At 39.9% G+C, this 25,888-nt stretch overlaps 1 protein-coding gene across 2 annotated transcripts in view; it reads right to left on the reverse strand.

Annotated features, from left to right (window-relative positions):
- Positions 1-1,091: 1,091 nt before the first annotated feature.
- The window catches only part of KIAA0930 (KIAA0930 ortholog), a 58,966-nt gene continuing 34,169 nt past the window's right edge, over positions 1,092-25,888 (reverse strand). The window contains exons 3-10 of one of the 2 annotated variants that reach the window (XM_015870413.2): positions 18,338-18,442; positions 16,987-17,064; positions 14,679-14,780; positions 14,031-14,171; positions 12,047-12,241; positions 9,827-9,989; positions 8,374-8,529; positions 1,092-5,896 (exon numbers count right to left, since the gene is read on the reverse strand). In XM_015870413.2, the coding sequence (XP_015725899.1) occupies positions 5,856-5,896; positions 8,374-8,529; positions 9,827-9,989; positions 12,047-12,241; positions 14,031-14,171; positions 14,679-14,780; positions 16,987-17,064; positions 18,338-18,442 (981 nt within the window). In that variant the 3' untranslated portion in view covers positions 1,092-5,855. Of the gene's footprint in view, positions 5,897-8,373; positions 8,530-9,826; positions 9,990-12,046; positions 12,242-14,030; positions 14,172-14,678; positions 14,781-16,986; positions 17,065-18,337; positions 18,446-25,888 lie in introns of both variants that reach the window. The other variant, XM_015870402.2, reaches the window with a different exon arrangement.

A 25,888-nucleotide genomic window follows, 5' to 3' on the forward strand; every position in this document is an offset into this window, starting at 1 on the left:
GAAATCAAGTGTTTTCTTACCTTTAAAAGGAAGTCAGAATGATCACCATGAATTACCATCTATGCTTAGTACATAAGGAGAAGATGAGCAGGTTATCTGTGGATATACTTAATAGGAAGTATAGAATTCTGAATTCCTTGTGGGGAATCAAGCTTGAATAACAACTCTTCTTCCTTGATGATCTACCTTCTGTTTTTCCCCAAGCACAGTGTAATTCCACACAAAAGAAGGGATGGAGGATCCACCAACCTCCCTATCTTCAAGAGCAAAGGAACACATCCAGACTTCTTAGCACAGGCTTAAGGCGCTCTATTTCTAGTTGGCATCAGGTTTTGATGAACACACTGGTTCACATATGAATTAAAGTTTGCATCGCTGCCATCACCTTCCATTTATAATTTGCTTGTGTTTCATTTCAGCTATTGTTATGTACCCCTGAAGCTGCCTACTATGAAACATTAGTCACAGAAGTCAGCTAGAGAAGGAAGATGCAGTGCCTCGCAATTCTTCAAATGAGAAAAATGACTCGGTGTTGCTAAGTACAGCTTAAGGAAGCAAAAGCAGTTAAGAGCTAACGAGCAATCTCATTTTAACAATACTATTCAGGTCCATATTGAAGTTCTTCCTATATTTATCACGAAGAAATCCCTGTAGCTTCTCAATATTACACTCTAGTCAAGCCTAAACACTTATGGCTACCTAGCTTAGTTAGAAGAAAACAACTCTTTAGAAGGGCTGATTTTCTGTCGCTTGGTTTTGGATTGTTTGGGTTGTTGTTTTTTTTTGTTGTTTGTTTGTTTCATTTTGCTTTTATTTCAAGTGTCAGCATCTAATGGAAAACTCAGACTTTTAAGACAGATGCGGGAGTGCAGTGACTTGAACCCTTTTTCCCTTCATACAACGTGATTCAGCAAGCAGAGCCAAGTTAGGCCTTGCCCAAATTGGAACAAAAATGGAGAGTAAATAGGCTTTTCTCATGAGTGTCTATTTGGCAATACTTATTACAAGGGCCACAGAGTGCCACCATTAAGGAATACATTCAAGCTCAAAAATCACCAGGTATGGTTGAGAGAAAACACTTAGAGTTTGCAGTCATTTAAGAGGTCTGTTTATTGGCTGCAGGGTCCAACACCTTCTTTGCTGCTGCCATATTCAAAATCAACTCAATTTTTGGTGCACAGAGGTTCTCCTTGCACTTTGTTTCAAGGGCTCAATACAGTACCAGCATGATTTCCAACCCAGCATCTTTTAATCAACACTGATGATCAATGAGGCAAAAAACAAACCATGCAACTTATGTTTGTTCAATAAAATTAAGCTGAGAGTATTTATATATATATACATATACACACACATACACACACACAGAATGTTCAACACTGTAGCCTTCTTGCAGTCTTGACCAAGCATCCAAACACCTATGCTCAGATGTAATATTGTTTGGTGTAAAAGCTACTTATTTAAAAATGCCTTCCACTGGCTTCTACTGCACCTATTTTTGATACCATATTTTTGCTACACACCGGCACCATACACTTTCAGTCATATCACACAGAACAAGGTAAGGCATTCACAGACATCCAATTGCTCTGACCTCAAGACTTCCATTTTCCAGAGCTTTCAGCCATGACCTCTGAAAACCTAACGGGAAGGGTGCAACTGTAGGAGATGGAGAGTTCTTCCAAGAACTATCAACTTATTTCTTTCTTAAACCTCATTGAAACAACAGGACTTAGGCACTTCTAAAGATTTCACATCTTTCATAAGGGGAAGCTTTAGACTACAGGGTGAGCAACCATCTGGGAAGTAAAACATTCGTGATTGGCAAGCAGCAGCCCAACAGCCTAACCATGTAGATTCTATGCAGACTCCATATACAGAGTTCTATAGAGAACCTCAGTGACCAGCAGAGGACTCTGCACATGAGGGTCTGCCAGAAGAAATGTTTGCAAAACCAAGGACCCAAGAGTTAAATTAAAACACGGTCAAATAATACACTTCAGGCAAAACATTGTACTCTGAAAAAAATCACTTTCAAACAACTCTCTTTTCAGGATAGCACATTGTGCCCAGAAATGGAAAACCAAGTAACATGGATTAAAATCCCAACATGCTCGAGCCTTGTAAACAATGAAGACTGATAGAGCAAAAAAAAGAAGGAACACAAACCAACACAGACTGAATTTGCCAAGACAGCTGAAAGATTTGTTGAATTCCTAGAAATGGCTTCTTTTCAAAGGAGACTTGGATCCCATCCTGCACTGGCTGGCACTAAGAGAATATGATTTTACATACACTGTGGTCTCTAAGGCAAAGCAATAATCTGCTAATACAAAACAAGTAATTTAAGAGCTTTCTGTACAAATCAAATGCTTTCTACATGCTGAATTTATGAGTGAAAAATCCGTGCAGGCTGAAGAAACATACAGCCTTGTATATTGTCAGACAACAAATGCAACACAGGTGAAGAAAGTCAGTTGATGCAGTAAGCCTCAGGTCCCCAGAGGGAGTGAATGGGCAGGATAAGGGAAACTAACTTAGTATTGAGGGAGAATGATATTCTGTAAATAAAAACGATTCTGCAAAGCAACCCAAATTTGTTAATGGTGCTGCCTTCTCAGATAGAGCTGTTGCCAAGCATCAACATGAATCTAATGAAAACCACCACACTCCAACAGTCAGGACATCAACACCCATACACTGCTGCAGTCCTTAGAGCATGCACAACATTCCAGTCCATTTCTCAGCAATTTAAATGGCCATCAGAGGCTCAAATCTATTGGTTTACTGCTTTAGAGCATAGAATTTAACCCATCCCTCCCCTTTCCAAATTAAAAAGGGTGAGAGGTTTCTAACTAACATTCCCTTTTCTTTTTTGGTATAGTGCAATAGCAAGCTAAAGGCCCAGCTGTGCTACCCTGACTCGGACAGAAGTTATGTCATCTTCCCTGTCAGTTTGTCTGTACGAGGATAATACATTACAATTTTTTTAGGGATTACTTAAAAGCAAAATAAAATACACATTTTCTCCCCTATCACCTGATCACAACATAAGGAAATTCATCACATACAAGAACTCTAAGTCAGTTGCTTAGAGTGAATAGTTGAGAACAGAGAAAATCTAATTTGCTCCCAAAAGTACCAGACATTCAATAGACTTTTTGTTTACCAGCAATATCCATCTGGGCATACCTGTAGCCCTTTTGTACTTAAAAAAAGTGTGAGTCTTCTATGCATATACTGCACATCTGCTAGCAGGATAAAATACATCAATTAATTCTTCTACAGGACTTTCACATTCAGCCCTTCAAAAACCATACATCAGATTCATCCACATACACATAACAAAGCAGACAATACTTCTTGCTTAGCAGACTTGAGGTTTGCACTGTCCTTTCTATAACGTTGCCCTTCTGCTACTTCAGAATCTTTCCCTATTTGCTCAAAAACCTTACACAAGTTCTGCTCAGGTCTTTCAGACCACATGACATGAAGCTGTCTGAACTTAACACACTGGTATCCAAATGCATTACAAGTTACTTTTGTCGAGGCTGTACTCGCGTACCTACCATTCGGGTTCCAGGGTTCATTGTTTCTGTTTAACCAAACTGTTATCAATTGTCAGTAGCAGTACAAATATTTAACCCACCCTCCCTTCCCTCTCTAGTGACTGATGAAAGAAAACAGCACCACTTTCCCATTCCAATATGAAAATGCAGAACATGGAACACCTTCAGAGGCTTCTGAGTAGGACAGGTCTACAAGCTGAAGACTTCTCGGCATGGCTAAAGGGAGAGAGAGTACTTGCACTGACTGGCTTTAGGTGCACTGCCAGGGATCTCAAGCAAGCACCTGGGCTGCCTATGAAGTTCCCTGAGAGAACATTTCAGTTGCTCTTTCAGGAGTCCACCTTTCTGGTAAGATGGCCCAGATACCTCACCTGCAGGCTTCAAGTTAAGACTGTGTGAACAGCCTCACATGAAGCGTACTCTCCTACAGAGCAAAACTCAGTCTGCAACATGCAAAGCGGCCGTGCTGGCAATGACAAAGTGAACTTTTTTTTTTTTTTTCTCTCTCTAATGCTGTCATAAAACATCTGTAGCAAGCAGAAAGTGCTCAGACGTCCCTGTTATGCACTCAGGCTGCCTGTTTCAGAAATGCCATCACTCAGCACAAAGGTGACTACTCCCAGGCCTAGCCTCAAACAAGAAAAGACCTTACCACACTGGATTCATCATGTTGGGCTGCATGACAGTTAACCTATCTGTTAATGCTGTAGTGAAGCTATTCCCATGGAACTTGGTCTGAGGAAAAAAAGCAGAAAGTCCTATCTGAGAGGTTAAGTCATCAGATGCTATTGAGAAAATATCACAGCACTTTGGGAAAGGCTGAGTTTGAGGGAGACAAAAGGTGCAGGCTCAGAGCACACATCATATTGGTAAGTATGGCACCAGCATTAGAGTTCGGGTGCTCAGCATCTGAAAAGTGACAAAAATGGCACCTTCACTCTCTATGGATCTTTGTGCGTATATCAGAGTGCCTCATGCTACCCCACACTTTGCTTCACCAGTTAGGCAGCTAAAAACAAAGTGAGCCATGGCTAGCTCCCACATTGCTGCAGGGAATCCAGCTGCAGTAGACTCAACAACTCATCATTTAGACTTCATGTGTCAAGGACAGCAGTTGTGTTGTTTTGAGAAAGCTGCACTTTACCTGTAAACATAAGGCATTTTTCCTGAGAGCTCCTGGCACAACTTCCAAACCTCCCCACTATGACATTTTTAGTCACTTTTCAGAGCAGGATCACATTTAAGCCTTCTGCCTTGAAAGAAAACTCCCTGTGCTTCGGCGTGTAACAACAGTATAGCAGAATGTGACCAGGAAATGAAGAATCTGGGAAAGCTGCCCAGACATTAATCAGCTCACATGCCCTCCTTGGCCACAAACACTACCACAAGGACAACTTTTCATACTATGGTCCAGTGCATGAAGAAGGATGATGGTTATCAATAAGATTTTAAGTTTCTGGAGTCCACGTGAATTTTCCAGTTTTTCTACTTTAGCTTCCAACTTGCATGGACTCAGCTAAAAGAGATAAGCAGCATTAGTAGTGGATATGAACCTCAGCTTTACTATATAGCAGCACATTTTAGCCTTCTTTTCCCTGGCTCAGTTTCTTCACCAGTTCTTGAGGATGAAAATGTTCTTTGGTAGATACAGGAATTTTTCAGCAGAGTTCTCCTGTCCTAACACTGGCACATGAACGAATGGGAACATCTTAAGCCTCTTTCAATCTCTGGCCTAACCCACTGCACATAACCAAACGGCAATGTGTTTTCATAGCATCTTTTCCCTTTTCCTCCCTCAACAGGAATTCATCTTATCCCTTCAGTCTCAACACATACACACGCTCACACACACAAAGCCAATCCAACGAGGAGAGTATGGGCGAGAGTCAATGGAACAACGTTCATTAGTACATCGTTATGAAATTGTTTCTTTCAAAGAATATAAAGTTTAACACATTCTGTACATGTTGTTGGTTTCTCAGTTATAAAGTAAACCCAGTAATAAACTGTTCATAAAGCAATGACACAATTCAGACACAGCCCCTTCTTTTGTTTTGTTGAAAGTCCTCTTCCAGTCGGAAACACTCAAGTGATGTACTGCGAGTATGCATATGGTGTATGACAGCAGAGGAAGGAAGAAAGAGGCACTTTTGATCGGCTGGTATTCTTTGACTTCCCTTTTTCTGCGGAGGTTTATGTTCCTGACACTAGATGGTAGTGTTAGCACAGAAAACTGCTGAGGTTAGGCACTTGGCAACAAGGCTCCAAAGCTGTGCCCGCTCTCTGCTATGTCATCAGAATTGGTTTCTGCCGCACTTCCAGGATATCTGGGGAAGGGAGAGAAACAAACAGAAACAGCACATTTAGGAGGCTCCTGGAAGTAGCAACCACACAAGCAATTTTGGACTGCAGCATACACCCCTAATTACACCACTAATGGAGATCAAAACACAACTAGCATGAAATTTTGCCTATAAATGAAGCCTGAACTAATTGCTCCCTGCCTGAAAGATGCTAAGCTATCCCATCACACAGACATGATACCTGACCTATCATTTACAGTGGTACGAAACAACGTGTCCAGACACAGAGAAAGTGGCAGTCTTCCAAAGGAAAAAAAAGTTGAAACATGAAAGGATATGCCAATGTTTGGTTTTTTCCTTCTTGAAGAGAGAAATGCACTATCCTCAAAAATGAAGAAAATTTTTGGCTCTGACGATGCGCGTACAAGCAATTTAATAGTTTCATCTATTTTATAGGTTGAAGTCTACATTCCTGCACTCTAAAGGCCTTGGGTTGCTTAGCACGTAGGGAGAGAAATTCTTAATGAGGATCAGTTCTTAATGGAATTTTTTTTTTTATTTCTTCTCAGCTGAAATCAATTCCTACCCTATATGCAGTGAAATGGCAAATAAGGTAGAAGCATCTCTTTAAGTATAGTTTTTTACCTTATCAGCTAGTTTTCTTTCTCTGTAGAGAACCATTATACTTTTGCAACAGAGTTTGACATCTCTGCCTACAAATGAAGACTGTAGCTATTACTACCACACTAGCATAGTACAATTCATGACATTAGTAGCACACCCATGCTTTCTTCCCATCTCTTTTATCAGATGATTATTCTGTTTAACAACAGATTACCAAGTTCTTTCCTTTTAGTTACTTTTCAGGAACAGTCTGGAAATAACCACTGTGTAATATGTTTGTCCTCTTTCTAGCCCCAGACAAGAAAAAGCAGGCACTGATCAAAAGTGACCCAGTGAATGGCAAGAGAAAGAGAAAAATTAAATTCACAGATGAAGTTAGAAGGCTCTTCAAAGGTTAGTGACAGGACTTTGAACTGCTCTATGATCATAACGTTATTGCAGGGGGTGCCAACTTAATTCAAATCCAGAGTTTAGAGTTAGGTATCTCAGGCAAAACCACTGCTAATTTCTATCTGCATCAAACTTCCTCTGTATCTGAGATAGTCTATGTATACTTTCAGAAAGAAGGCATTTCAGGGCTTCACTCACAATGCATGAAGAGAGTGGACAGCAGCACTAATAACATACAGATGCAAGAAACTACTGCTGTATTTGTAGTGGTATTTACAGAGAAGAGAATGCTTATGAAAATTGAGAAAGCAATAGTATTTAAGCATCCCAGAGTCCTAGGAAGTCCCTCATGCTGCAAGCTATATCCCAGAGATGCTAGCATGCCTGCTGATTGCTAGAGTTTAAACAGATTAGTAGTTTTCCTTGGTTCACCTGTAATTTCAGACATACAAGGATTATTTGGGGAAAAAACTGAAACCTCATTATCTGCCTTCAGGTTGAAAAATACAATTTATTGTGATACTGTAGTCACAGAATTATAGAATAGCTTAGATTGGATAGGACCTTAAAGATCACGGAGCTCCAACCCTCCCACTGTAGGCAGGGCTGCCACCCACCAGCTCAGGCTGCCCAGGGCCCTAACCAAACTGGCCTTGACCACTTCCCTTGCCCTTTGTTAATGTGGCCTTCCTCTAGACCTGCTCCACCAGCTCTGCATCCTTCTTGTGTTTGGGGGTCCCAGGCCTGGATGTAGCACTCCAGACAGGACTTCATGAGGGCAGACAATCATCTCCCTTGCCCTCCTGGCCTATCCCTCTTCTGATCAAGCCCAGGGTACAGCTGGCCTGGGTTGCAAGTATACCCTGAAAATCCAGCTAAACAAACACATACTTGAATATCATCAATATAGAAATTTTCAGAGCTAGACCATCAACTCAGGACCAGTTGTTCATGGTGTTACACAAAAATCACTTAGTTCAGTCAAACAAACTGGGCACCTAAGAGACTTACAGACAGTGTGGATTCTTGGATCAATCCAAGAAACTCATTTAGAAAACAAATCTAGGACTCAGTATTGGCAGAGGAGGTCTCTAAATTGCAAAGCTACCTTTCCATAGCTCTCTCAGTCACATATCTCTGCTACATACGTCTATTGCTCAGTGGACAGTTACACAAAGAATTACATTGAACTTTATATTTCAGCACTATATATTTATATGTAGCCACTAACATTCCTCTGGAAGTAAAATCTACCAGCTTGTTTGAACCCTCACAAATGAAAACCAGCTCAAAGCCTGAGAACAGTTGACACCATTCTGCTTGTTTACATTGATTTGCTGCTACAGTCAGCAAATAGGGTTTGTGAAGTTACATTTCCTTTCAGAGAAAAGCTTGTTCCTCTATCTTAATAGCAAAATCCCACAACACAGGGGCAATCTGGGAGAACCAATTAACTCTGTTTATAGGTAACATATCTTCAAATTCACCTGTTAAAATTCGATGCAATGGCAAAGTGATGTAAGTTAAGTGTGCATAGAGAAGGAAGTTTTCATCTGTTCTGTTCAGTTTCAGCCATGAGCCCACCAGAGACCGTCCTGTCCCAGATAAGGAACGTGACCTCAGATTTGTTGCATTGTGCAGATCTGTAAAGGTAGATGACAGCACATTTTAAAGTGATTGCACTTTCACTGTAAGACTCAATGAAAGCTTCTGAAAGTCAAAGAAAAAGGAAACCCAACTATTCACCTTCTAGAGATCACACATGCATGTCACTTATTTTTAAATGAGTGAGAGTGTGCCAATACAGAATTCACTATTTACGCTGAAGATAATGAACTATAGCAACAGCTGGCAGCAGTGGTAAACCATCATCCACTAATAGGCCAGCAAGAAGAGGGAGGAGAGGGAATCAAGAAACTGCTCAAGCAAAATCCTACTCCAGCCCTCCTTTGTATATAAAATAGAAGACCCTTACAACAAAGTAGCTACTCACATTGAAGTGTAACAGAAAGAAAATCTGAAAGTCTGATCCAAGCTCTGAGATTCACAATCACTCGCTTAAAAATAGGTTCTGATTAATCAGAAGCCCTAGCAAAGTAAAAAGCGGCAGCTACTCTGGCAATGCACATAACAACATAGGATTAGAAAATCCTGATTTCCTTCCCTGTAAATATGTACAGCCAAACATTCTATTCCCTCTACCCATATATTAGAACTGCATCAACAGCACCATGGTGATCAGGTCAGAATGACCTAACTCTGGTAGCTATAATAGGATCAATTCACCTGCTGTGTCATGCTTGTACACAGCAAAAGCAAGTGAAGTCTCTCGGGCTGTTCCTGCCTACAACAGGTCTGTTTGTACTGGAGTCAGGTCTGCAAGCATCACTGGCCAGATCCAGATCAAGAATACTACTGACATTCAGACAAGCCAGTTTTTATCCACCAACAAGGCCAAGACACAGCAGAATTTCCCTACAATAATGCTAAAGGAATAGAAAATGAAAATAATAAGAACGTTCATCATTACGATCAAGTATGCTAGGATCAGACAGTATACTGAGCAGGCACCATCACCACTAATGGAAAGCTGCTGCATAAGAGCTCTGAACACCAGCCTATCTTCTGCAGCCTTCAGGAGAAATAAACTGGGACAGCGGGACTCCATCTGGGGAAGCTGCTCTTCCCATCATAGTACTTAGTAGCCGATCCACACTGTAGCCTTTGTATAATTAAACATGGAGACAAATTGGTCTCCAGCCTCCAAATAGATGCTAAACCCGTGAACCCAGTTTCAGAGTGGCACCAGCATCAGCCTTTTTGAGGAGCTATGCTTTTCATGCTGCAAACCTTTTGCAAAATCCAGCATTGTGATCCCTTTCCACAGATGTGTTTCCCCTTCCCTCTGAAAGTCTGTTTAGTTGATGTTATTTCTCTCACCTCCACCATCATCATCTCTGAAGAACTCCTCACTGTCATTTGCTGAGTGGGATTTTTTCATCTCAGCAATTCGATTTCGGGGCACTTTTCTCTTAAGAGATGGGGAGAAAAAGGACGGCCGGTTGTTGCGTTCTGGGGTTGGTGGGGTGCTGAAAGACGTGAGCTGAAACAGAACAGAAGAAACAATGGAAAAATTTTGTTTACATCTTATTAGAAGCATAGAACTTTTTAGTCTGAAACGTGCCACAACGAGTCACATTTAAAACTCAATCACAGCTGGCATCTAACTGCAAGTTTTAGCGTAGTGGACAGAGAATGTCAACTGCAGAGTCACCTCAGCTTCAAGATGCCCCAAGAACATCAATCTTATTTTTGCATGTTGATATGCAGAAGACTAAAGCTCGGAACGTACACGGTGGACACAAAACTGTGCATCATCATTTCTTTGGTAAGCACAAGGTAGTTGTTCCCCAGGTTAAAGGGGAACATATAAAGGGATGCCACATGAAATCACTGTAAATGTCGCCATCTGTGAAGCAGGGTCACAGGGAAATTACCTAACCCAAGAACATGACACAAAAGCCAAATCAACGTTCAACTTTATGTATATTATTTCTGTATAGTAATAACTTCTCTCATCTCAGCCTTCCTTTCTCACACTGTTGATTTAACAATCCCATAATGTTTCCTAAAATGAGACCTGACACTGCTTATATCTGTCCTTGCAAATATGGAGGGAGGTGATATACAACTGAGAATGACAGCCAAACCATATCAGTGTTGCACTGAAGAAGCCCTCTGTTATCCACATACTAAAAAAAAAAAAAAAAGAACAAAAAAAAGAGGCATTCTATCACTCAAATGATCCTCCCATAAGTGCACTTGTTCTCTAATCTATGCTTGTCTCAATTTCTTTTTAATTCCACAGCCATTTCTTATCACACCTGGAGGTTAAACCAGAAACAAAGGGCCATTAAAACCATTAGCAAAGAGCAACAATGACAGATCAACAGAGACACTGGAAGCCTGATAGCTAAAAGCTCAGGAAGTCCCACCAGGCATGGTTTCTTCAGGCTGTATCTCTACAGTACAGAGCACACACATTCAATTAATGAGCTCAGTGCTGACTGCTTATTTGGGCTTTTAAGAGTCCTGAAGTCACACTCTTCCATGGATACCTCTGGAAGCAGTTCTGTGGGTCTATCAACTACTCACTTAGTGATGTTACATAGGAATCAGTAATCACACTGCCTGGGTCAGGACACACCTGTACAGATATTTTAAAGGCACACTGTCCAATCCCCATTTACTAGGTGAAATGTTGTAACTAAAAACAACACCTAGGATTGATTAAGGGCCAAATCAACATCTCTGGACTTACTCAATTGGTATTTTACTGAGTTTGCATTAGAATTAAGCACATGCATAATTACAGTTCTGCATCTAGATGTATAGTCTTTGCTTTAATATTTTCATCTTCCCACTGCTGGCAAAATCTCTCCATAAGACTCCTCAGAAACTACCTGTGAGGTTTAGTAAGAAAGCTACACCATATGCAAATTGCATGTTTTTTGGTAAACACCACCACGTACAGAAATGGAATCTATTAACTTTCATAGAAAATAGGCAGAACCATCATTTTCCCTGGCATAAACACTGCTGTTGTTTCAACAAAACACTCCTCCAGAAATATGAATCACGCATTCTTCTCTGTATTCAGTATTTGCTCACAGGAAACTGTGACTAGAATCCAACTGCGTATGGGGAGCGTATAAACAGGAGGGAGAACAACTGTTTACATGAATTGACAGTGATAGGACAAGAGGGAATGGTTTTTAAACTAAGACATGAGAGATTTAGGTTAGATACCAGGAAGAAGTTTTTCACACAGAGGGTGGTGACGCACTGGAACAGGTTGCCCAAGGAGGTTGTGGATGCCCCATCCCTGGTAAAAAATCAAGGCCAGGCTGGATGTGGCTCTGGGCAGCCTGGTCTGGTGGTTGGTGACCCTGCACATAGTGGGGAGATTGGAACTACACCATCTTTGAGGTCCTTTTCAACCCATGCCATTCTATAATTCTGTGATATATTGAATATATTCAAAATACACACATGCAAAACTAAGTTCAGAACCATGATGTCGATTAATTCCAGCTTCAGTCCATCCACTGACTTTGAAGTAAAACATACTCATGCTTAAAGTTAGATCAGTCCACTTACTCTCTCATGCACTGGGGAGTCTGGATTTGAATCTTCTTCTGTTCCATATGGTGAAGTGTCGCCAGTAGGAACTCTACTCACTGCCATCTCTGCATGTCCTTTCCCTTGGGGCCCTTTCATCCGAACAAACTCCATGTTGTTGTATTTATAAAAGCCAAAGGACATCCTTTGTGCCATCTTTGCCGCAACACTAACCTACATGGCACCAAGACAGGAAAGAAATACATGCAATTTCATTTCCAGATATAAAATACAATATTCTCTGAAAATAGTTATTTAAGTAAAAACACTGCGAATAATGGTTATTATCTTGATTCTTAGGAAGCATTTTACGCCTCAATAAGAAGTGAATTCTAAAGGGAAAGCAACTTTACAGATAAGAGAATATTGGCTCAGAGAAGAATCAACTCCTTCAGCTATCCAAAAAGCAGAGTTATCCAATGACACACTGAGATAAAAAGTCTTTTACCCAAACCCACCCATCATGGCACATTGGAGCACAGGCAGGCACATGCACAGCCCCTCACAGGTGTGCAGGGATGTTTGCTTGAGTCAAAATACTATAGACACAACTAAAATTGAGCAGAATGGGACTATGTGCCTACCTTTTGGGAAGCACAATTCGGACATCTTTATATTCACATTGTCAAGCCCAAAGCGTAAAGACAGAGTCCTGATGCAAAATTAACACCCGGACCACAACATCACTTGCCACAAAACCCTGACAGCTTTTGAACTCATGGCAGAAAGAAGGGCTCGGTTTCCACTCAACACTACTGAACTGAAAACCGAACTGAGAAATGGAAAAGAGAACAGAATGATATGAAAATGATCAAGGTTTTGTCAAGTGAAATAAGAAGGACTTATCCACACGCTTCAGTTGTTTAATCATAACTTTCAACACTTTAACACCTTGAAGAGCCAAGTTTGTTCATAATGTATCAATCCATACTGCACTAAGAATTAAAGCAGGCAACTAACACACAAGTAACCTTCAAAAGTACACATAGCTTACTACTGCTCTCTTTTGACAAGACAAAGAAGTCAGACTTTTAAGATTTGCCTTCAGCTGCAATCAAATATTAAAACAAACCATTCTATTTTTCATCTAATAAAACTGCAGTATGGTTAAGCAGGACATTCCTTAGCTATAACATGATACTAACACATCAATTGTTGCCTCTCTACTGCAAGACTTTCTTCTTATTTAGTCTTTAGAGGTTCTGCATTCTCACCTGCTGGTAACTTCAGACAGTAGGATGATGGCACAAGAGAGAAAACTTTACTTTCACATTCTTTGGAAGATGAGCTACAAAACTACTCTCATTCCAAATGGGATAAAGAGAAACTGTTCAGGATCTCTATTGAAAAGGGGAGCGAAGGAGTTTACTGTCACAGTAGGTACTGATTGGCTTTATTTTCTTTTAATCCTTCAGTGCTGTCTTCACAGCAAATTTTTGGTGAAGTTGATTGGCTCTTGCCACCTCTCAACTTAACTTCAAAGTACTGAATTTGAAGCTGGAAGTGATGGCATTTCACGTTCCTATCTGAAAACAATGAAGAAGTCTTTTGCAGCTGTGAAACTCAGTGTAGTGTCTTCTGTACTTGTGTACAGAAACATTTCACATATAACAGATAGCAGAGCTTAAGATCTCCCTGCAAAACATGCCTTCTCAGAGGTAAGTAGAAAAATCCACGAGCTTTCAGAAAAATAAAAGGGACCCCAGAACTTTGTTATTCAAGTCTATTCTGGTGTCACATCCTGCCATGCTTATCAGCTTTACTCCTTTTGTCAAACAGAAAACTAATATATAGTGACCTGAGAAACCTCAGATGTTTGAGACAAAAAGCACCAACAGCTTTCAATGCCAAATAGGATAAACTATGATGCAGATGACCTAACAGGACAAAAAACCAACAGTCTCAATACCAAAACTGTGATTAGCATCATTGCTACAAGACACTGCTGTTCAGAGCACCTTACCCTGTTGTCATAGACCTTCTTGAGTGCTTCATAGCGTATGGATCCCTGGAAAATCACACCCTGGAAAGTGTTGCTTTTGTCACTGGCTACCAGCTCCACACAGACCATTTCTCCTTCTCCCACAGTCATGTCACTGAAAACCTGCAAGATGAGAGAAAAAAAGACTTAAAGGAAAAGAGCGGCTGTCAAAGTACAAATACCTTCAGATTCCCTCTCCCTATGCCTAATGCAGAATCAATGTCAATGGGAAAATGCAAGGAATCTGCAGGCTCCTTCCTTGCCTTTCCAAAGATCATAGACTCTAGACAGTGCCCACTGCATATCATAAATTAGGATAGGCATCTCTTAAAATCATCCCCTCTTGCTTCAGTCCTTCATAAAGACCTACAGTAAATTCAGCTCTAAATCCAGATTTCAGACAGAGTAAAGAATTAGAAAGATCACATATGTGTGTGTATATATATATGTATATATATGTGTGTATATATATATATATATATATATATAAAAAATCACCATGACTTACACAAGAAGTTTCTTGGGATACAGCTTGAACAGCCAAAAATATTGGTTCAGAAGTGCTAGAAAACAACTACTTTGGATACAAGACTAGTATAAGACAAAACCCTGCTGCAGCAAGGAACTCACCTCTTCAAAACTGTCAATCATGAAGAATATGTTGGGATAGCTGATCTTTGACTCTTCTCCTTTGCTATCCATTGGGTGTTTGCTGGGAGATGCAAACACTTGCTGAGAAAGATATTGAAAAAGAAAATTACATCTTCTCAGTTAAATGTTTCCAGGAATGGGCACACCAAACACAAGGCAAACCATGCCAAAACACCGCAGTCAACGCTCCTCAGTCAGCCAACACCTGCACTTAAGCTGGACACCCTGCAAGCAAAGCTCATCTTACAATAATGATAGAACCTTCCACTCATGAATTCTTGAGTTTTCATGTATAAACAATCTATTAATTCATGGTAGATGCTTCTGTATGCATCTGACCTCTCATCAACCTATGGTATTGCTTTTCATTAACAGAAAGCTATCCTGAGTTGTCTATATGTTACTGCAGTCTGCTGTAACGTAAGAGCACGTTACAGCAGAGAGTTACTGTGGAGCTGCTGACCTAACACTGTTTGTACAACAAATGTTGTTGTTTGCTCACTTTCACAGTAAGATCAGTATTACTCAGTAATGAGACATGAAGCTCTCAAGAAGACAAGAAGTTGATTTCTCACCATCACCTTCCACTTGTTTCTTTCCCTAGCCATTGTGCTTCCTGTAGCAGTCATCCCCCCTCTGAAGCAACTCCTCATCCTCTTGGTTTATTTCTCTCCAAAACTAGCAACACTTAAGAATATCATGGCTTTAGATTTTAGCAGCCCAACAGGACTGCAAACAGCTAAAGAGAGGAATTCATAGCTTTCTTTGTAGCTTTCTTTGCTTTCACTTCTGTTTACAAAGCTTTGAATTAAAAGAAACATACCAAGTAGCATATCTACTGTATGAACATGGTAGCACACATCACAGCAGTACAGCAGGTCATCCTCCTAAGCAGGGCCTTTTCATACTCAATGTCTATCTGCACATTAGCAGGATAGCATACGTTTTATAAATCAGCAGCAATCAGAGCTGTAGGATAGATCTTAAAAAGTTGATTCATGCATTTTTCAATGAAATGTCCTAATGGAAGTATACTTTCTACAGTACATAGATTTGCCCTTTTTCCTCTCTCCATACAACAGCTTCATAATATTAGGATGTGCAGGTGAATTTTAACAAGTTCCTAGTTTCTCCTAGATAAGAAGAGAAAGTAAAATTCATAAGCAGCCTCACATCATAAACTGCGAGAAATGAGGAACAGAAAAACCTCATTCTTCCACAGAACATTGCCCAAGTGCTTTGGGCAGGCCTTCTATTCTCATCTTCCTAGCTTTCAAAGGCACGCTCAATATTTACAGAACTCTTTCTCAAAAGAATTTTGCTGAAGTTAACTCAGAGTGATATTTGGACTTGTGCACAGCAGAAACAGCAATGAGAAATAAAAGACTTGTTGTCAGTGTTGTAACGTGGTGCCTTAACAGCACCAGGAGGGATTTTTGTGCCCAACATGCAAATTATAAATACAATAACCAGCAGTGCTCATTTTATTTGTAGGAAAAGATTAGAAATAGAAAGAATAGAATTCACTGAAGTAAAGCTGCTTAAAGAATTTTAAAACACTGACTTATTTTAGCTGAAGTCACACAACCAGCAGAGACTAAAAAAAGTTGAAATCTCTGAGACAGTTTATGCAACAGGAGCCCTTTAGAGTAGAATTTCTGTTAAACAGGAAAAGGTATTGCAAGAACTGCTGAAAAATGGGTGACGAAGTCTAGGGTTTCTTATTCTTCATGCTTATCATTCAGTCTCCACCCCTGTGTGAAATGCTGGATTAAACGTATGCTGCACACATCAGTGATAAACGTTCTCTGCAGGCTGATGGAAGGAATAAGCGATTTAAGGAAGAAAATAAGAACTGTGTAAAAACAATAAAAAGATAAGATGCCAATCACTAAATTGTTTACCATTTAATATTGCTGCAATACAGATGTATCCTGCAGGTTTCTTATAACTCACGTCTTGTACAAACTGGGCTTAACCTCTGATTTCACCCTAACAGTCATACTCCTCTCAACTCACTCTTCTCAAACACATCAAGCAAAGATGTAAGTCTTGAGAGCGCAGAGAGGTCTTTATTGCTTTTTGAGAGAGGCTATAAAGCACATTTAGATCCCACATTTAGCTGACTGGCAGGATGTGTCAGCAGGCAGACCTGAGCTGTTTCACAAGGGTGAAGCTGTGACAGAGCACAGCATGAAAACTGCTGTGCTGGTGTTGATACAGTTTTTAGAATCAGTTAATACCGGATGCCAACCTCTTATCCACAGTAAGAATAGGGTAATCTCACCTGAGATTTCTTTTTGTGAATGTGAATATCTCCTCCATCGGAGCGTGTGCACACAGCGCATGTCACCACATAATCCAGCTAAAACAAGGACACCAGACAGAGAAATGAAGTTCTAAAGTCAGAAAAATAAAATGCACACAGCAGAACACGTTCCATCTTCATCTCTTTCAGCTCCCCGACTAAGCAGTAGAATGTTTGGGTACTGCTATTCCCTTCACTATCCTGACACACCTACAGTTTTCTTGATAATAAAAAGACACAAATCTGTGGGCTAACTCAGCAATACTGAAAAAATCTTCTATGGAGATGCTTGCTGGAGTGGACAACCTATGGGTAAAGAATCATCTGTCAGTATTTAACACCAAGCCTACTGGTCAAGTAGAGAACAAGCATGACGCACAGAACACTCTACAGTAGAAATGGAAAATATATTCCCTCCTTTCAAAAAGGGGATAATAAAAACAACAACCAACACAAGTGAAAAATGAGAGAGATCAGAATGCATTAATGCAGCCTGCCAAAAAAAACAACCCCAAAACACTTAGAAGTTGCATGCGTAACAGCTCTGGACAGCAGTGTACTGCTATAGCAGCATCTCCAAATTCTGACTGTAGAATTAAAACAGATTCTGGTTTAAACCAACACCAAATCCATACAGAAACCACTCCTTGCAGGGAATTTCTGCAATTTGAGTTTGTGGAGGAAGGAGAGAGAATAAAACATTTATTCTCCAGGATGTGCGCAATGAGCCAGCAGCCTCATTTTAAAATCATAATCAACAAAACTTTTCAGAGATCTGGAATGATTCCAATAGCATTCGCCTTTTCAAAGCACCAACATAACACACAGTAACTGAACAACAAGAGTTAATTAAGAAAAAATAGGATGTGCTAGTTTCATCTTTCCACCAACAGAAAGAAAAGGTTTCATATAGCTCTGAAGTATAAAGCAGAAAAATCCCATTGCATTTCCATTGAGTAGTTTCCTCTCTTGGCTCTACAGTGAACTAACAAAATTGCTGCCAGCCTAATGGTCTTGTTCACGCTCAAAAACTATTATACTTGACAAAGCCTTCCATTTTGCAGAGCTTTCAGGTAATAATATTCAGCTCAGCTTTACTGAATATATTTAAAGGTTTTGAAGAAAGCTCTTATGCCTCTACTGGAAAATAACAACTATTCCTGGTTTTGTTCATTCAGACTAACAAAAGAAAAAAACATGTTTTGCTTCCATTTTCCAGAGAAGTTCAAATCATCCCAATGCTAGAGAGGAAAGTGGACAGACTAAAGCTTTCCCTTAAACCTTTCCACCACGAACAACATGTGAAAATTAAAGTAAGCACCACTGTTACCTTCTGTAGAATGAGGTTCAAGTAGACACTCTCCTCCCAGTCAATGTCAGGATCTCCCAGCCCAGGAAGCTTCTTAGAATCTCTTCGATAGACTTCAACTTCAACCTGCTAAGAAAAAAATACTTTGAAAAATACCATCCAAAGGTACCAGATGCACATTTAATATTGACTCCAGAAATGACACATTGCCAATGAAGGTGCCAGCATGTTTTTGTGAGGATCAGATTTTGCTGACCAAGACTTTTCATGGAAGCAATGCTTCATTTATTCCCTATGTGTGGGTATGTTTTAGCAAAAGTGAAATCAAGTTTGCTACCCATATGCTGACAGGCATTTCTCTTAACATAATCCCTTGGAACCAGACACTTTAGATGAATGCACACATTCGTCCATCTGGTAGCTGTTCAGAGAAAAATAACATGCAGCAGGAACTGGAACTCAAAGCCATCATATCAGCAATGAGAAACCTTCATCCCAAGGAACCTACAAAAGCTCTGTGAAAAATCCCACGAAGGCAGAACGTCATCAGAGATAAAAAAGCAAACACAACAAATCTGCATGTCACTGTGGAGGCAGAAGGAAAGAACTGAGCTTGTTCCCAAGTGGAGTGGGATACTCCAGGATGAAGTTCACTAATTAATCCCTCAGAAAGCACATTTTGGTTACCCTCCTACACTTTTCACACTGACAGTACTAGATAGACCAGTACTTACATATGAGATTTTCACGTACTGAAAAAAGAGGTAAATAATAATAAAAAAAAAAAAAAAGCCCCAAAAATTCCAGAAAGTAGAAGCAATTCTTCACATGCTGACAAACAGAAGCAGCTGAAATAACAAAAACGTGACTTATTGCACACAGTTAAACAGAAGTCCAGTGTATCACCAACAGCCTTGTCTCTGAAATGGTGCATAAAACAAAACAGAGAGACGGGTAACACTTTGACATAAAAGCTATATAGTATCTTGATATACCTAGAAGAGTATTTCTTCCTCTTTGAGAAATATTTTTAGTTAACATTTCTTACACATCTGTTAAGACACCAGGAATACGCTGACTAGGTAACACAGACAAACTATATAATACCACCATGCAGATGCCATGAAAGCTGAATGTGTAATGTTGTTAATATTTTTTTGCCTTACAAGTATCTTCTAAATGTTATGTTATTTGGTTTTTATTTCCAAAGCTCCTATCAGTTTTTTCACTAGTAACATAATTGCACAGATTGAGTTACTGTGAAAACTGAAGAAAAAGCCGTGAGGAGCTGAGGGCAATAATCTCATCAAAACTCATCTCCAAATAAACTAAGGTGATATTTGCACTTTCGTGCCTAGCAGCACAGAAATGTTATATTCACGGGATGCCAGAAATATCTTGTGAGACAAAGTTGGGCTGTCTGGAAAGGAAAGGAGGATTGGATGAAGGCAAGCGTAATTGAGCATAACTCAACAATTAAAGGGTAAAAGTCCAGGTACAGTTAACAACAGGTCAAGGGAGATAAAGTACACAGCAGACACCCCATTTCACCTCCATGTCTACAAAGCCTTTATTTTAACCCAGGCAGAATCATATCTTCATGATGAAGACCAAATCTCTCTCTACAGAAACTGACCACTAATGTTCTCTACTCATAAAATTAATTCATGCACCACCAGGGAGAAGTAGATCAGAGACATTTGACCACAGCTTTCTCACATAACACCATTCTCATCCTGTGATGGATAATGACAGGCAACAGCCTCTCTCTAATCACCTGTGACTTCTTTTTTCCCCCAAGCTGGGGAGATGGTGTTTCCCCACTCATTTAGCATCTGACCCCCAAGCAGCACAGCTTCTGAGACAGGGCACTGTAGCTCACAGTAAATCCCTTCCACAGGTGCTTAGCACTTGGGCTTCACTGTAATGCAATGGGAACCTTATTAGGTAAGATTAATCAAATCTCTTTTTTCTTTTTCTTTTTTTTTTTTTTTTTGGCAGACAATAAACCACACGGGTCACAGACATATGACACCACCTAGGACATGGGCAGTCTCTTCCACAGCTCACAAATTAACTTCAGCTCCTTCTTTTGCCACAGTGCCAGAAGGTAACAGCGGCCACTTGATTCAAGCTTGTTAATTTATTTCCCATAACATCAATTTGTATGATATGATCCCAATGCTACTGGCACGTTGGAAGGATGACTGGAGTTGAACCCACTTGCAGTGATTTGTTCAGCATCAGCCACTATGAAAGGAGACATTCAAAACAAATAAACCAATCATTTTAAGAGAAGTAAAAAAGAAAACGATGAAGAACTTCAAACACAGACCCTCAGTGTTTCACACACACTGTTAGCCATTGTTTAAAATCAGCTATCTAAATTCCTTGGCAGGTTGATCTAATTTGTTCAGTTCCCTAAGCAATTCACTCACACGCTTGTATACTTTCTTCCTGGTACTACGCAGCAGCAGTGTACATGCCAAACATGCAAAATAAAAGCAGAACCACCCAAACAGTCCCATTTTTCTGTAAGGTTACTTATGTGCAAAAGAATTGCAGTTATTCTACCTCAAATAACTGCATAAACGACTATCTCTCAATTGGCACTAAAAGATTTCTTAATTTAATGAGAAAATCTGAAAAGCAGAAGGTAAGTACTAATCTTTTGTATTTAGGCAAACCATTTTAAGTGACAGTAGTGCTTCTAGAAGACATTGAAAGGGATTGAGAGTATGGTAAACAGAAGATCAACAAGTTGACTATTCTGACCTTTAAGAGTTCAAACAAACAGTAGAGATGTCAAAATCTCAACAGGTTCTCAGTGATAGAAACCATTACTGGAGTTTTGGTAAATTGGTGTTGCCAGTGCTGAGCACAGTGCTCCATGACTGAAGAGGAACATTTACCTTACAGAAGCATTGCCTTAGATTTACATAAAAGCTACATGGCAAATGTGAACCTTTGTTTTGTGTTTGTTTGATTTAATATACATATTTATAATGTGTAAATGAATGTATGTATGGATAAACATAGTGTATACATATAAAATCTATGGGGGTGTTTACACATGCTCAGTGAATCACATGCTTCTCAGCTAAAAATATGTAACTTCATTTGAATTAAAAACTACTACCCCTTTTCCATTCCCTGGTTCTTCTCATGCCTGTTTCTGCTACATTAAGAAGCTCTTTAATACTCAATATATGTGTGTGTGTATATATATATATGTATATATATATATATATATATATATATATTGTTTGCATGAAGAAATGTACATGGTTTAAATTTGTCATTCACCTTTCATATAGAGTAGAATTCCTTTAGGAGTTCTCTATGCCTCCCACAGTTGGGCAACTTCAAATGGTGTCTTTTTCCACTCTCGGTATTTCACCAGTAATTGAGTTTCCCGGTGCTGGTACAGCACTGGTACTTTCACTCGCACTACTCCACTGTTAACACACATCAAGCCCACTGTTTTTCTCCACAGCAGCTCCACGATCTCATGCTTAATTACTTATGCTTCAAGACTTGTGCATTCTTCTCAGAGCCTGCATGCACTCCTGGCACTGAAGTACTGACCTACATTAGTAACAAAGAGTTCCATACTTCTCAGGGAGCATATTGTGCAGGGATAGCCCTGCCGTCACTAATACATGCACCACCAATCTGTGTCATCTACAAATCTGCATCTGCTCTGGTGCTACCATCCCAGTCAGTAACCCCTGTTGATCCTCTTCACCAATATCTCCACTTGGTACCCCCCAACTTAACTTCACATTTTGCCAGAATCCTCCCATTGCCCCATTTCTTTGTCAACACTGGCAAATTCTTGCACATTTCTTACACACTTGCCAAGCTATGGTCCATCTCTAGGATTTCATGCAATCATGTCTAGGATTTCACACAATTACTGTGACTATGCTGCTGTGACATCAGAGGCACTGGAGAGAGCCTGGAAGGGCCATCAGGAGGTTACTGCAGCAGGGAACCTGCAGCATTACTGGAACTGCTGGAAGTGGTAATCTGCATAAAAGAACATTTCAAGTGAGAAGGGACAAAGTATCTACTACAGTTTTAATCACTGAAACATGCCTTTCTGAGATGTAATACAGACTGGATATGTTTGCAGAACTCAAGTAACAGAGAATCACAGATCTTACCCTGGAAACCAATATGACACTCGCATTAGTTATACACTTATTTAGACAGCTGAAGCATTTCTTCATAAAGCCCAGGAAACCCATCTGAACACCATAATAGCTTTAAAACCTTTGTGATAAACTGGATGCTTTTCCCCACCATGCCCACGTACTTCCCAAATAATGGAATGCTATAACATTTAGACACGCTTCCCTTACCCTTCAACTCAGGACAGAATGACTTCTACATAGCTGCTAATGCATTAGAGCTATTTGCAAAAACTTGTGTGAATTGATCACCACCTCATGAGCACAGCTTAGCTCATAAGCCTCTGAAAAACTCCTGAAAGGTGTCTAATCAAAATCAATACAAGCTGTTAGCTGGGCAGCAGGAGAAGAATGGTTTACAGGAAACACTATTTTGTTGGTATTAAGAAGCCATCTCTAAAATAAAACAACAAATAGATTCTTGTCCTTTTTTAAATGAAATCCAATGGGATTACAGGCTTATCTAGTAGTAGCACCTCTTTTGATGAATTTTATGTTTTTCTAAATGCACTGACTACAGGAGCTTACATCCTTCCCTCCCATGCCTCAGATTCCTCCCTTCTCACTCTACACAGTCCCTAGTTTGTTCTGCTCTCTCCTTACGCTTTAATTCACCATAACTGTGATAGAAGACAACAAAATTTTTCACTTAGCAGAATGAAAGATCCCTAAAAAGAAAAGATCAGCTAAAATGAACAAGCATGTTGAAATAACTTGAAATACTTAATACAGCACAGAAGAGTCACTATAGCAAGGCAGTTTATGGCAGTTAATGGATGTGAGGGAGACAGAATTTGCTGCTCTAGGAGCTGCTTATTAGAACCAATTGGTCAGGCAGCAAAAACAAGCTTTGGGGTGCCAACAGCCATCTTTAGCTCCTTCCACCGCAAAAAGCAATTTGTTTCTCCCCAACTTTAGCAAATATATCAATTCTCACTACCACTGCTTCAATGTGTATCCAAAAACATATATAGCTTTGGACTTCTGCATCATCTCCATGACTAACTTCACCAAGGCTATCACAGATATTTTTATCATTGATATTTATCATTGGTACAAATAGACTTTGGAGACAGCTGTAATAAGCTACTTGAATGAATTTTAAAAAGGCATTGAGAGCGAAATCCAAGCACAACTCCTCATAGAAGTTAATGATTCTATGCTATAAGAAAATGCTGAGGGCCTCCATGAGAATTTTTAATTTTACTTCCATTCTATCTCTGAAGCACTTCAAATCCCAGTAAACTTGTTCTTAACTGTTTTAACCAAGAGAGCAAAACACACACATGCATCTTTTAAATAATAATCTTCTGAAAGCTAAAGATGTTAGAGCCTTAACTCTGAAACAGCATCATAAAAAGTTTCAAGCTAAATGTAACTTACTGGTGACGGGAAGAGAAATGGTTTATATTGATTTCTGTATCTAAAAAGAAGCAAACAACACAACAACAATCTATAAGCTGCAAGTCTCTCTACAAAGCACCCTACCCCATTTCATGGTATTTTTACTGTAGGTATCATGACTGAAATTAGCAGATATTAGGTGGTAAATTCAGCCTGAGTCAAAGCTCAGTACCAGGAAAGGGTTTGTGTGCAGTGATTTCTGTTCATCCTGCTCTTAGAAAGGTGGTAGCATGCCAAAATCTTGCAACAGCTCTGGCCCTAGCAACTCTTCCAGCTCCTCAGACCCAAGGCTGGCTACACAGATCTGCCAAAAATCTGCCAAAATGTACCCAAGCTTTTCTTATTTCCTGGAGCTAGCTGCCTTTAGGGCAATGTTCGCTCTCTGAGCACTGTCCCCTCCAAAGCACTGAGCTGCAGGTCATTCCACGCTTCTTTGCCAGCATGCAACAATAAATCAATAGCATGACAAATTCAGAAGGAAACGATAGCATCCCGGGAGCTGTCAAGACTTTCTGATGCAGAAATATGGGATTTTTGTAGAAAAAGAAATCTTCAGGATTGGCAGAGAGGTCACTACTCCAATTTCCAAAGATTTTTATTTCCCATATATTTAATAGGCAAGCAAAAGTTGCAGACATGTATGTGAAGACAAACATTTATGTTTTTTAACAGGCCGCCAAGCATCACTGTAGAGTATATACCCAATAAGACAACATGAGCTGATCTGACCAAGTCACCCATGAAAATCCATCTGCTCATTCATCCGGTCAGCACCAACAGACCTGTCTCTATTAAATGGAAAGAAAAATCAAAGCAGTCTGGCATTTTCTTGAGCATACAGAGAAGCCCTGTGGGAATGGTGCATCCCTGGTCCTGTCAAATACAGTAGCTACAGAAGGGACAGCGACATTAACAACAGACTACATTCTATCCCTTGCCTAGAATATTTACATCCAAGACAATGTTTAAAAGGGGTGAAGTACATGCTGTCGTACAAAAATGAAAAAGATTCTTTCAAACGTAACATGGAGTTTTCATCTTAGGTTTATCAGCTACCCTAACATTCATTGGCAGTAACTCCAGGAGGCAATGAGAAGAAAGCCCTCCAAAACAAGATTCCAATTCCCTTTTCCCAGATACTATTAATTTTTTAGAATCTGCACCTGATGCTCTTGGAACATATTCCAGAGCCCGCATAAAAGGCAGCATAATGCCCAGTAGTTATGGCAACCAGACACACCTAAACTGAAACAAACTAAAAGCTGAAACAAAGCCCACTGTGATAAAGAGATTGTGAACTGCTTTGTGTAAGATGCAAAGTTCAGCTACAGGCTTTTTAACTCATTTTTAACTTGCTTCAATACTATGTTTGTCACAACCACTTCAGTATAGCCAAAAGGTCATACCTACCGAAAGAGCAGTAAATGATCTAAAAAGTTGATTTTACTTCTGCTATTTATTCAAGACCTGCAGGTGAGAAACTCAACAGCCCATATCACCATCCCAAAGTGAAGGCATATAATCTTCCTCTTCCAGGACCAAGCTGACATTTAGCTTTAACATCAACTTGGTTGATTTACTTCAAGTGCTACATGAATGCACAGGTAAGGATTTGGGAGGGTACTTACAGATGGAATAAAAGCCTTAGACAAGGGCAATGGATTACCCTTTTCATTACCCAAGATGTAGGATGGCTGATAATAGACATTGATGTAATAGATGCTGCTCCTATTCTAGCCTGTGCTCACCAGGAACATAGAGTTCACAGAAGGCTACCAGCACAGATGATTTTAAAATAATAACGTAAACAAACATTTTGATGCATTTATCAGTAAATGGGAGATCCACTCAAGTCAAAACCACTCAAACTACACTACAAGAATAGCTCCCGTATCTTTTAGCCTGAAGCTGTGCTGGTTAGAACAAGTAGCTGAACTTATACAACATCCTCTTTCCTCCTGTCCTCACTCAC

The sequence above is a fragment of the Coturnix japonica genome, chromosome 1, assembly GCF_001577835.2.
Source record: "Coturnix japonica isolate 7356 chromosome 1, Coturnix japonica 2.1, whole genome shotgun sequence".
NCBI lineage: Eukaryota > Metazoa > Chordata > Aves > Galliformes > Phasianidae > Coturnix > Coturnix japonica.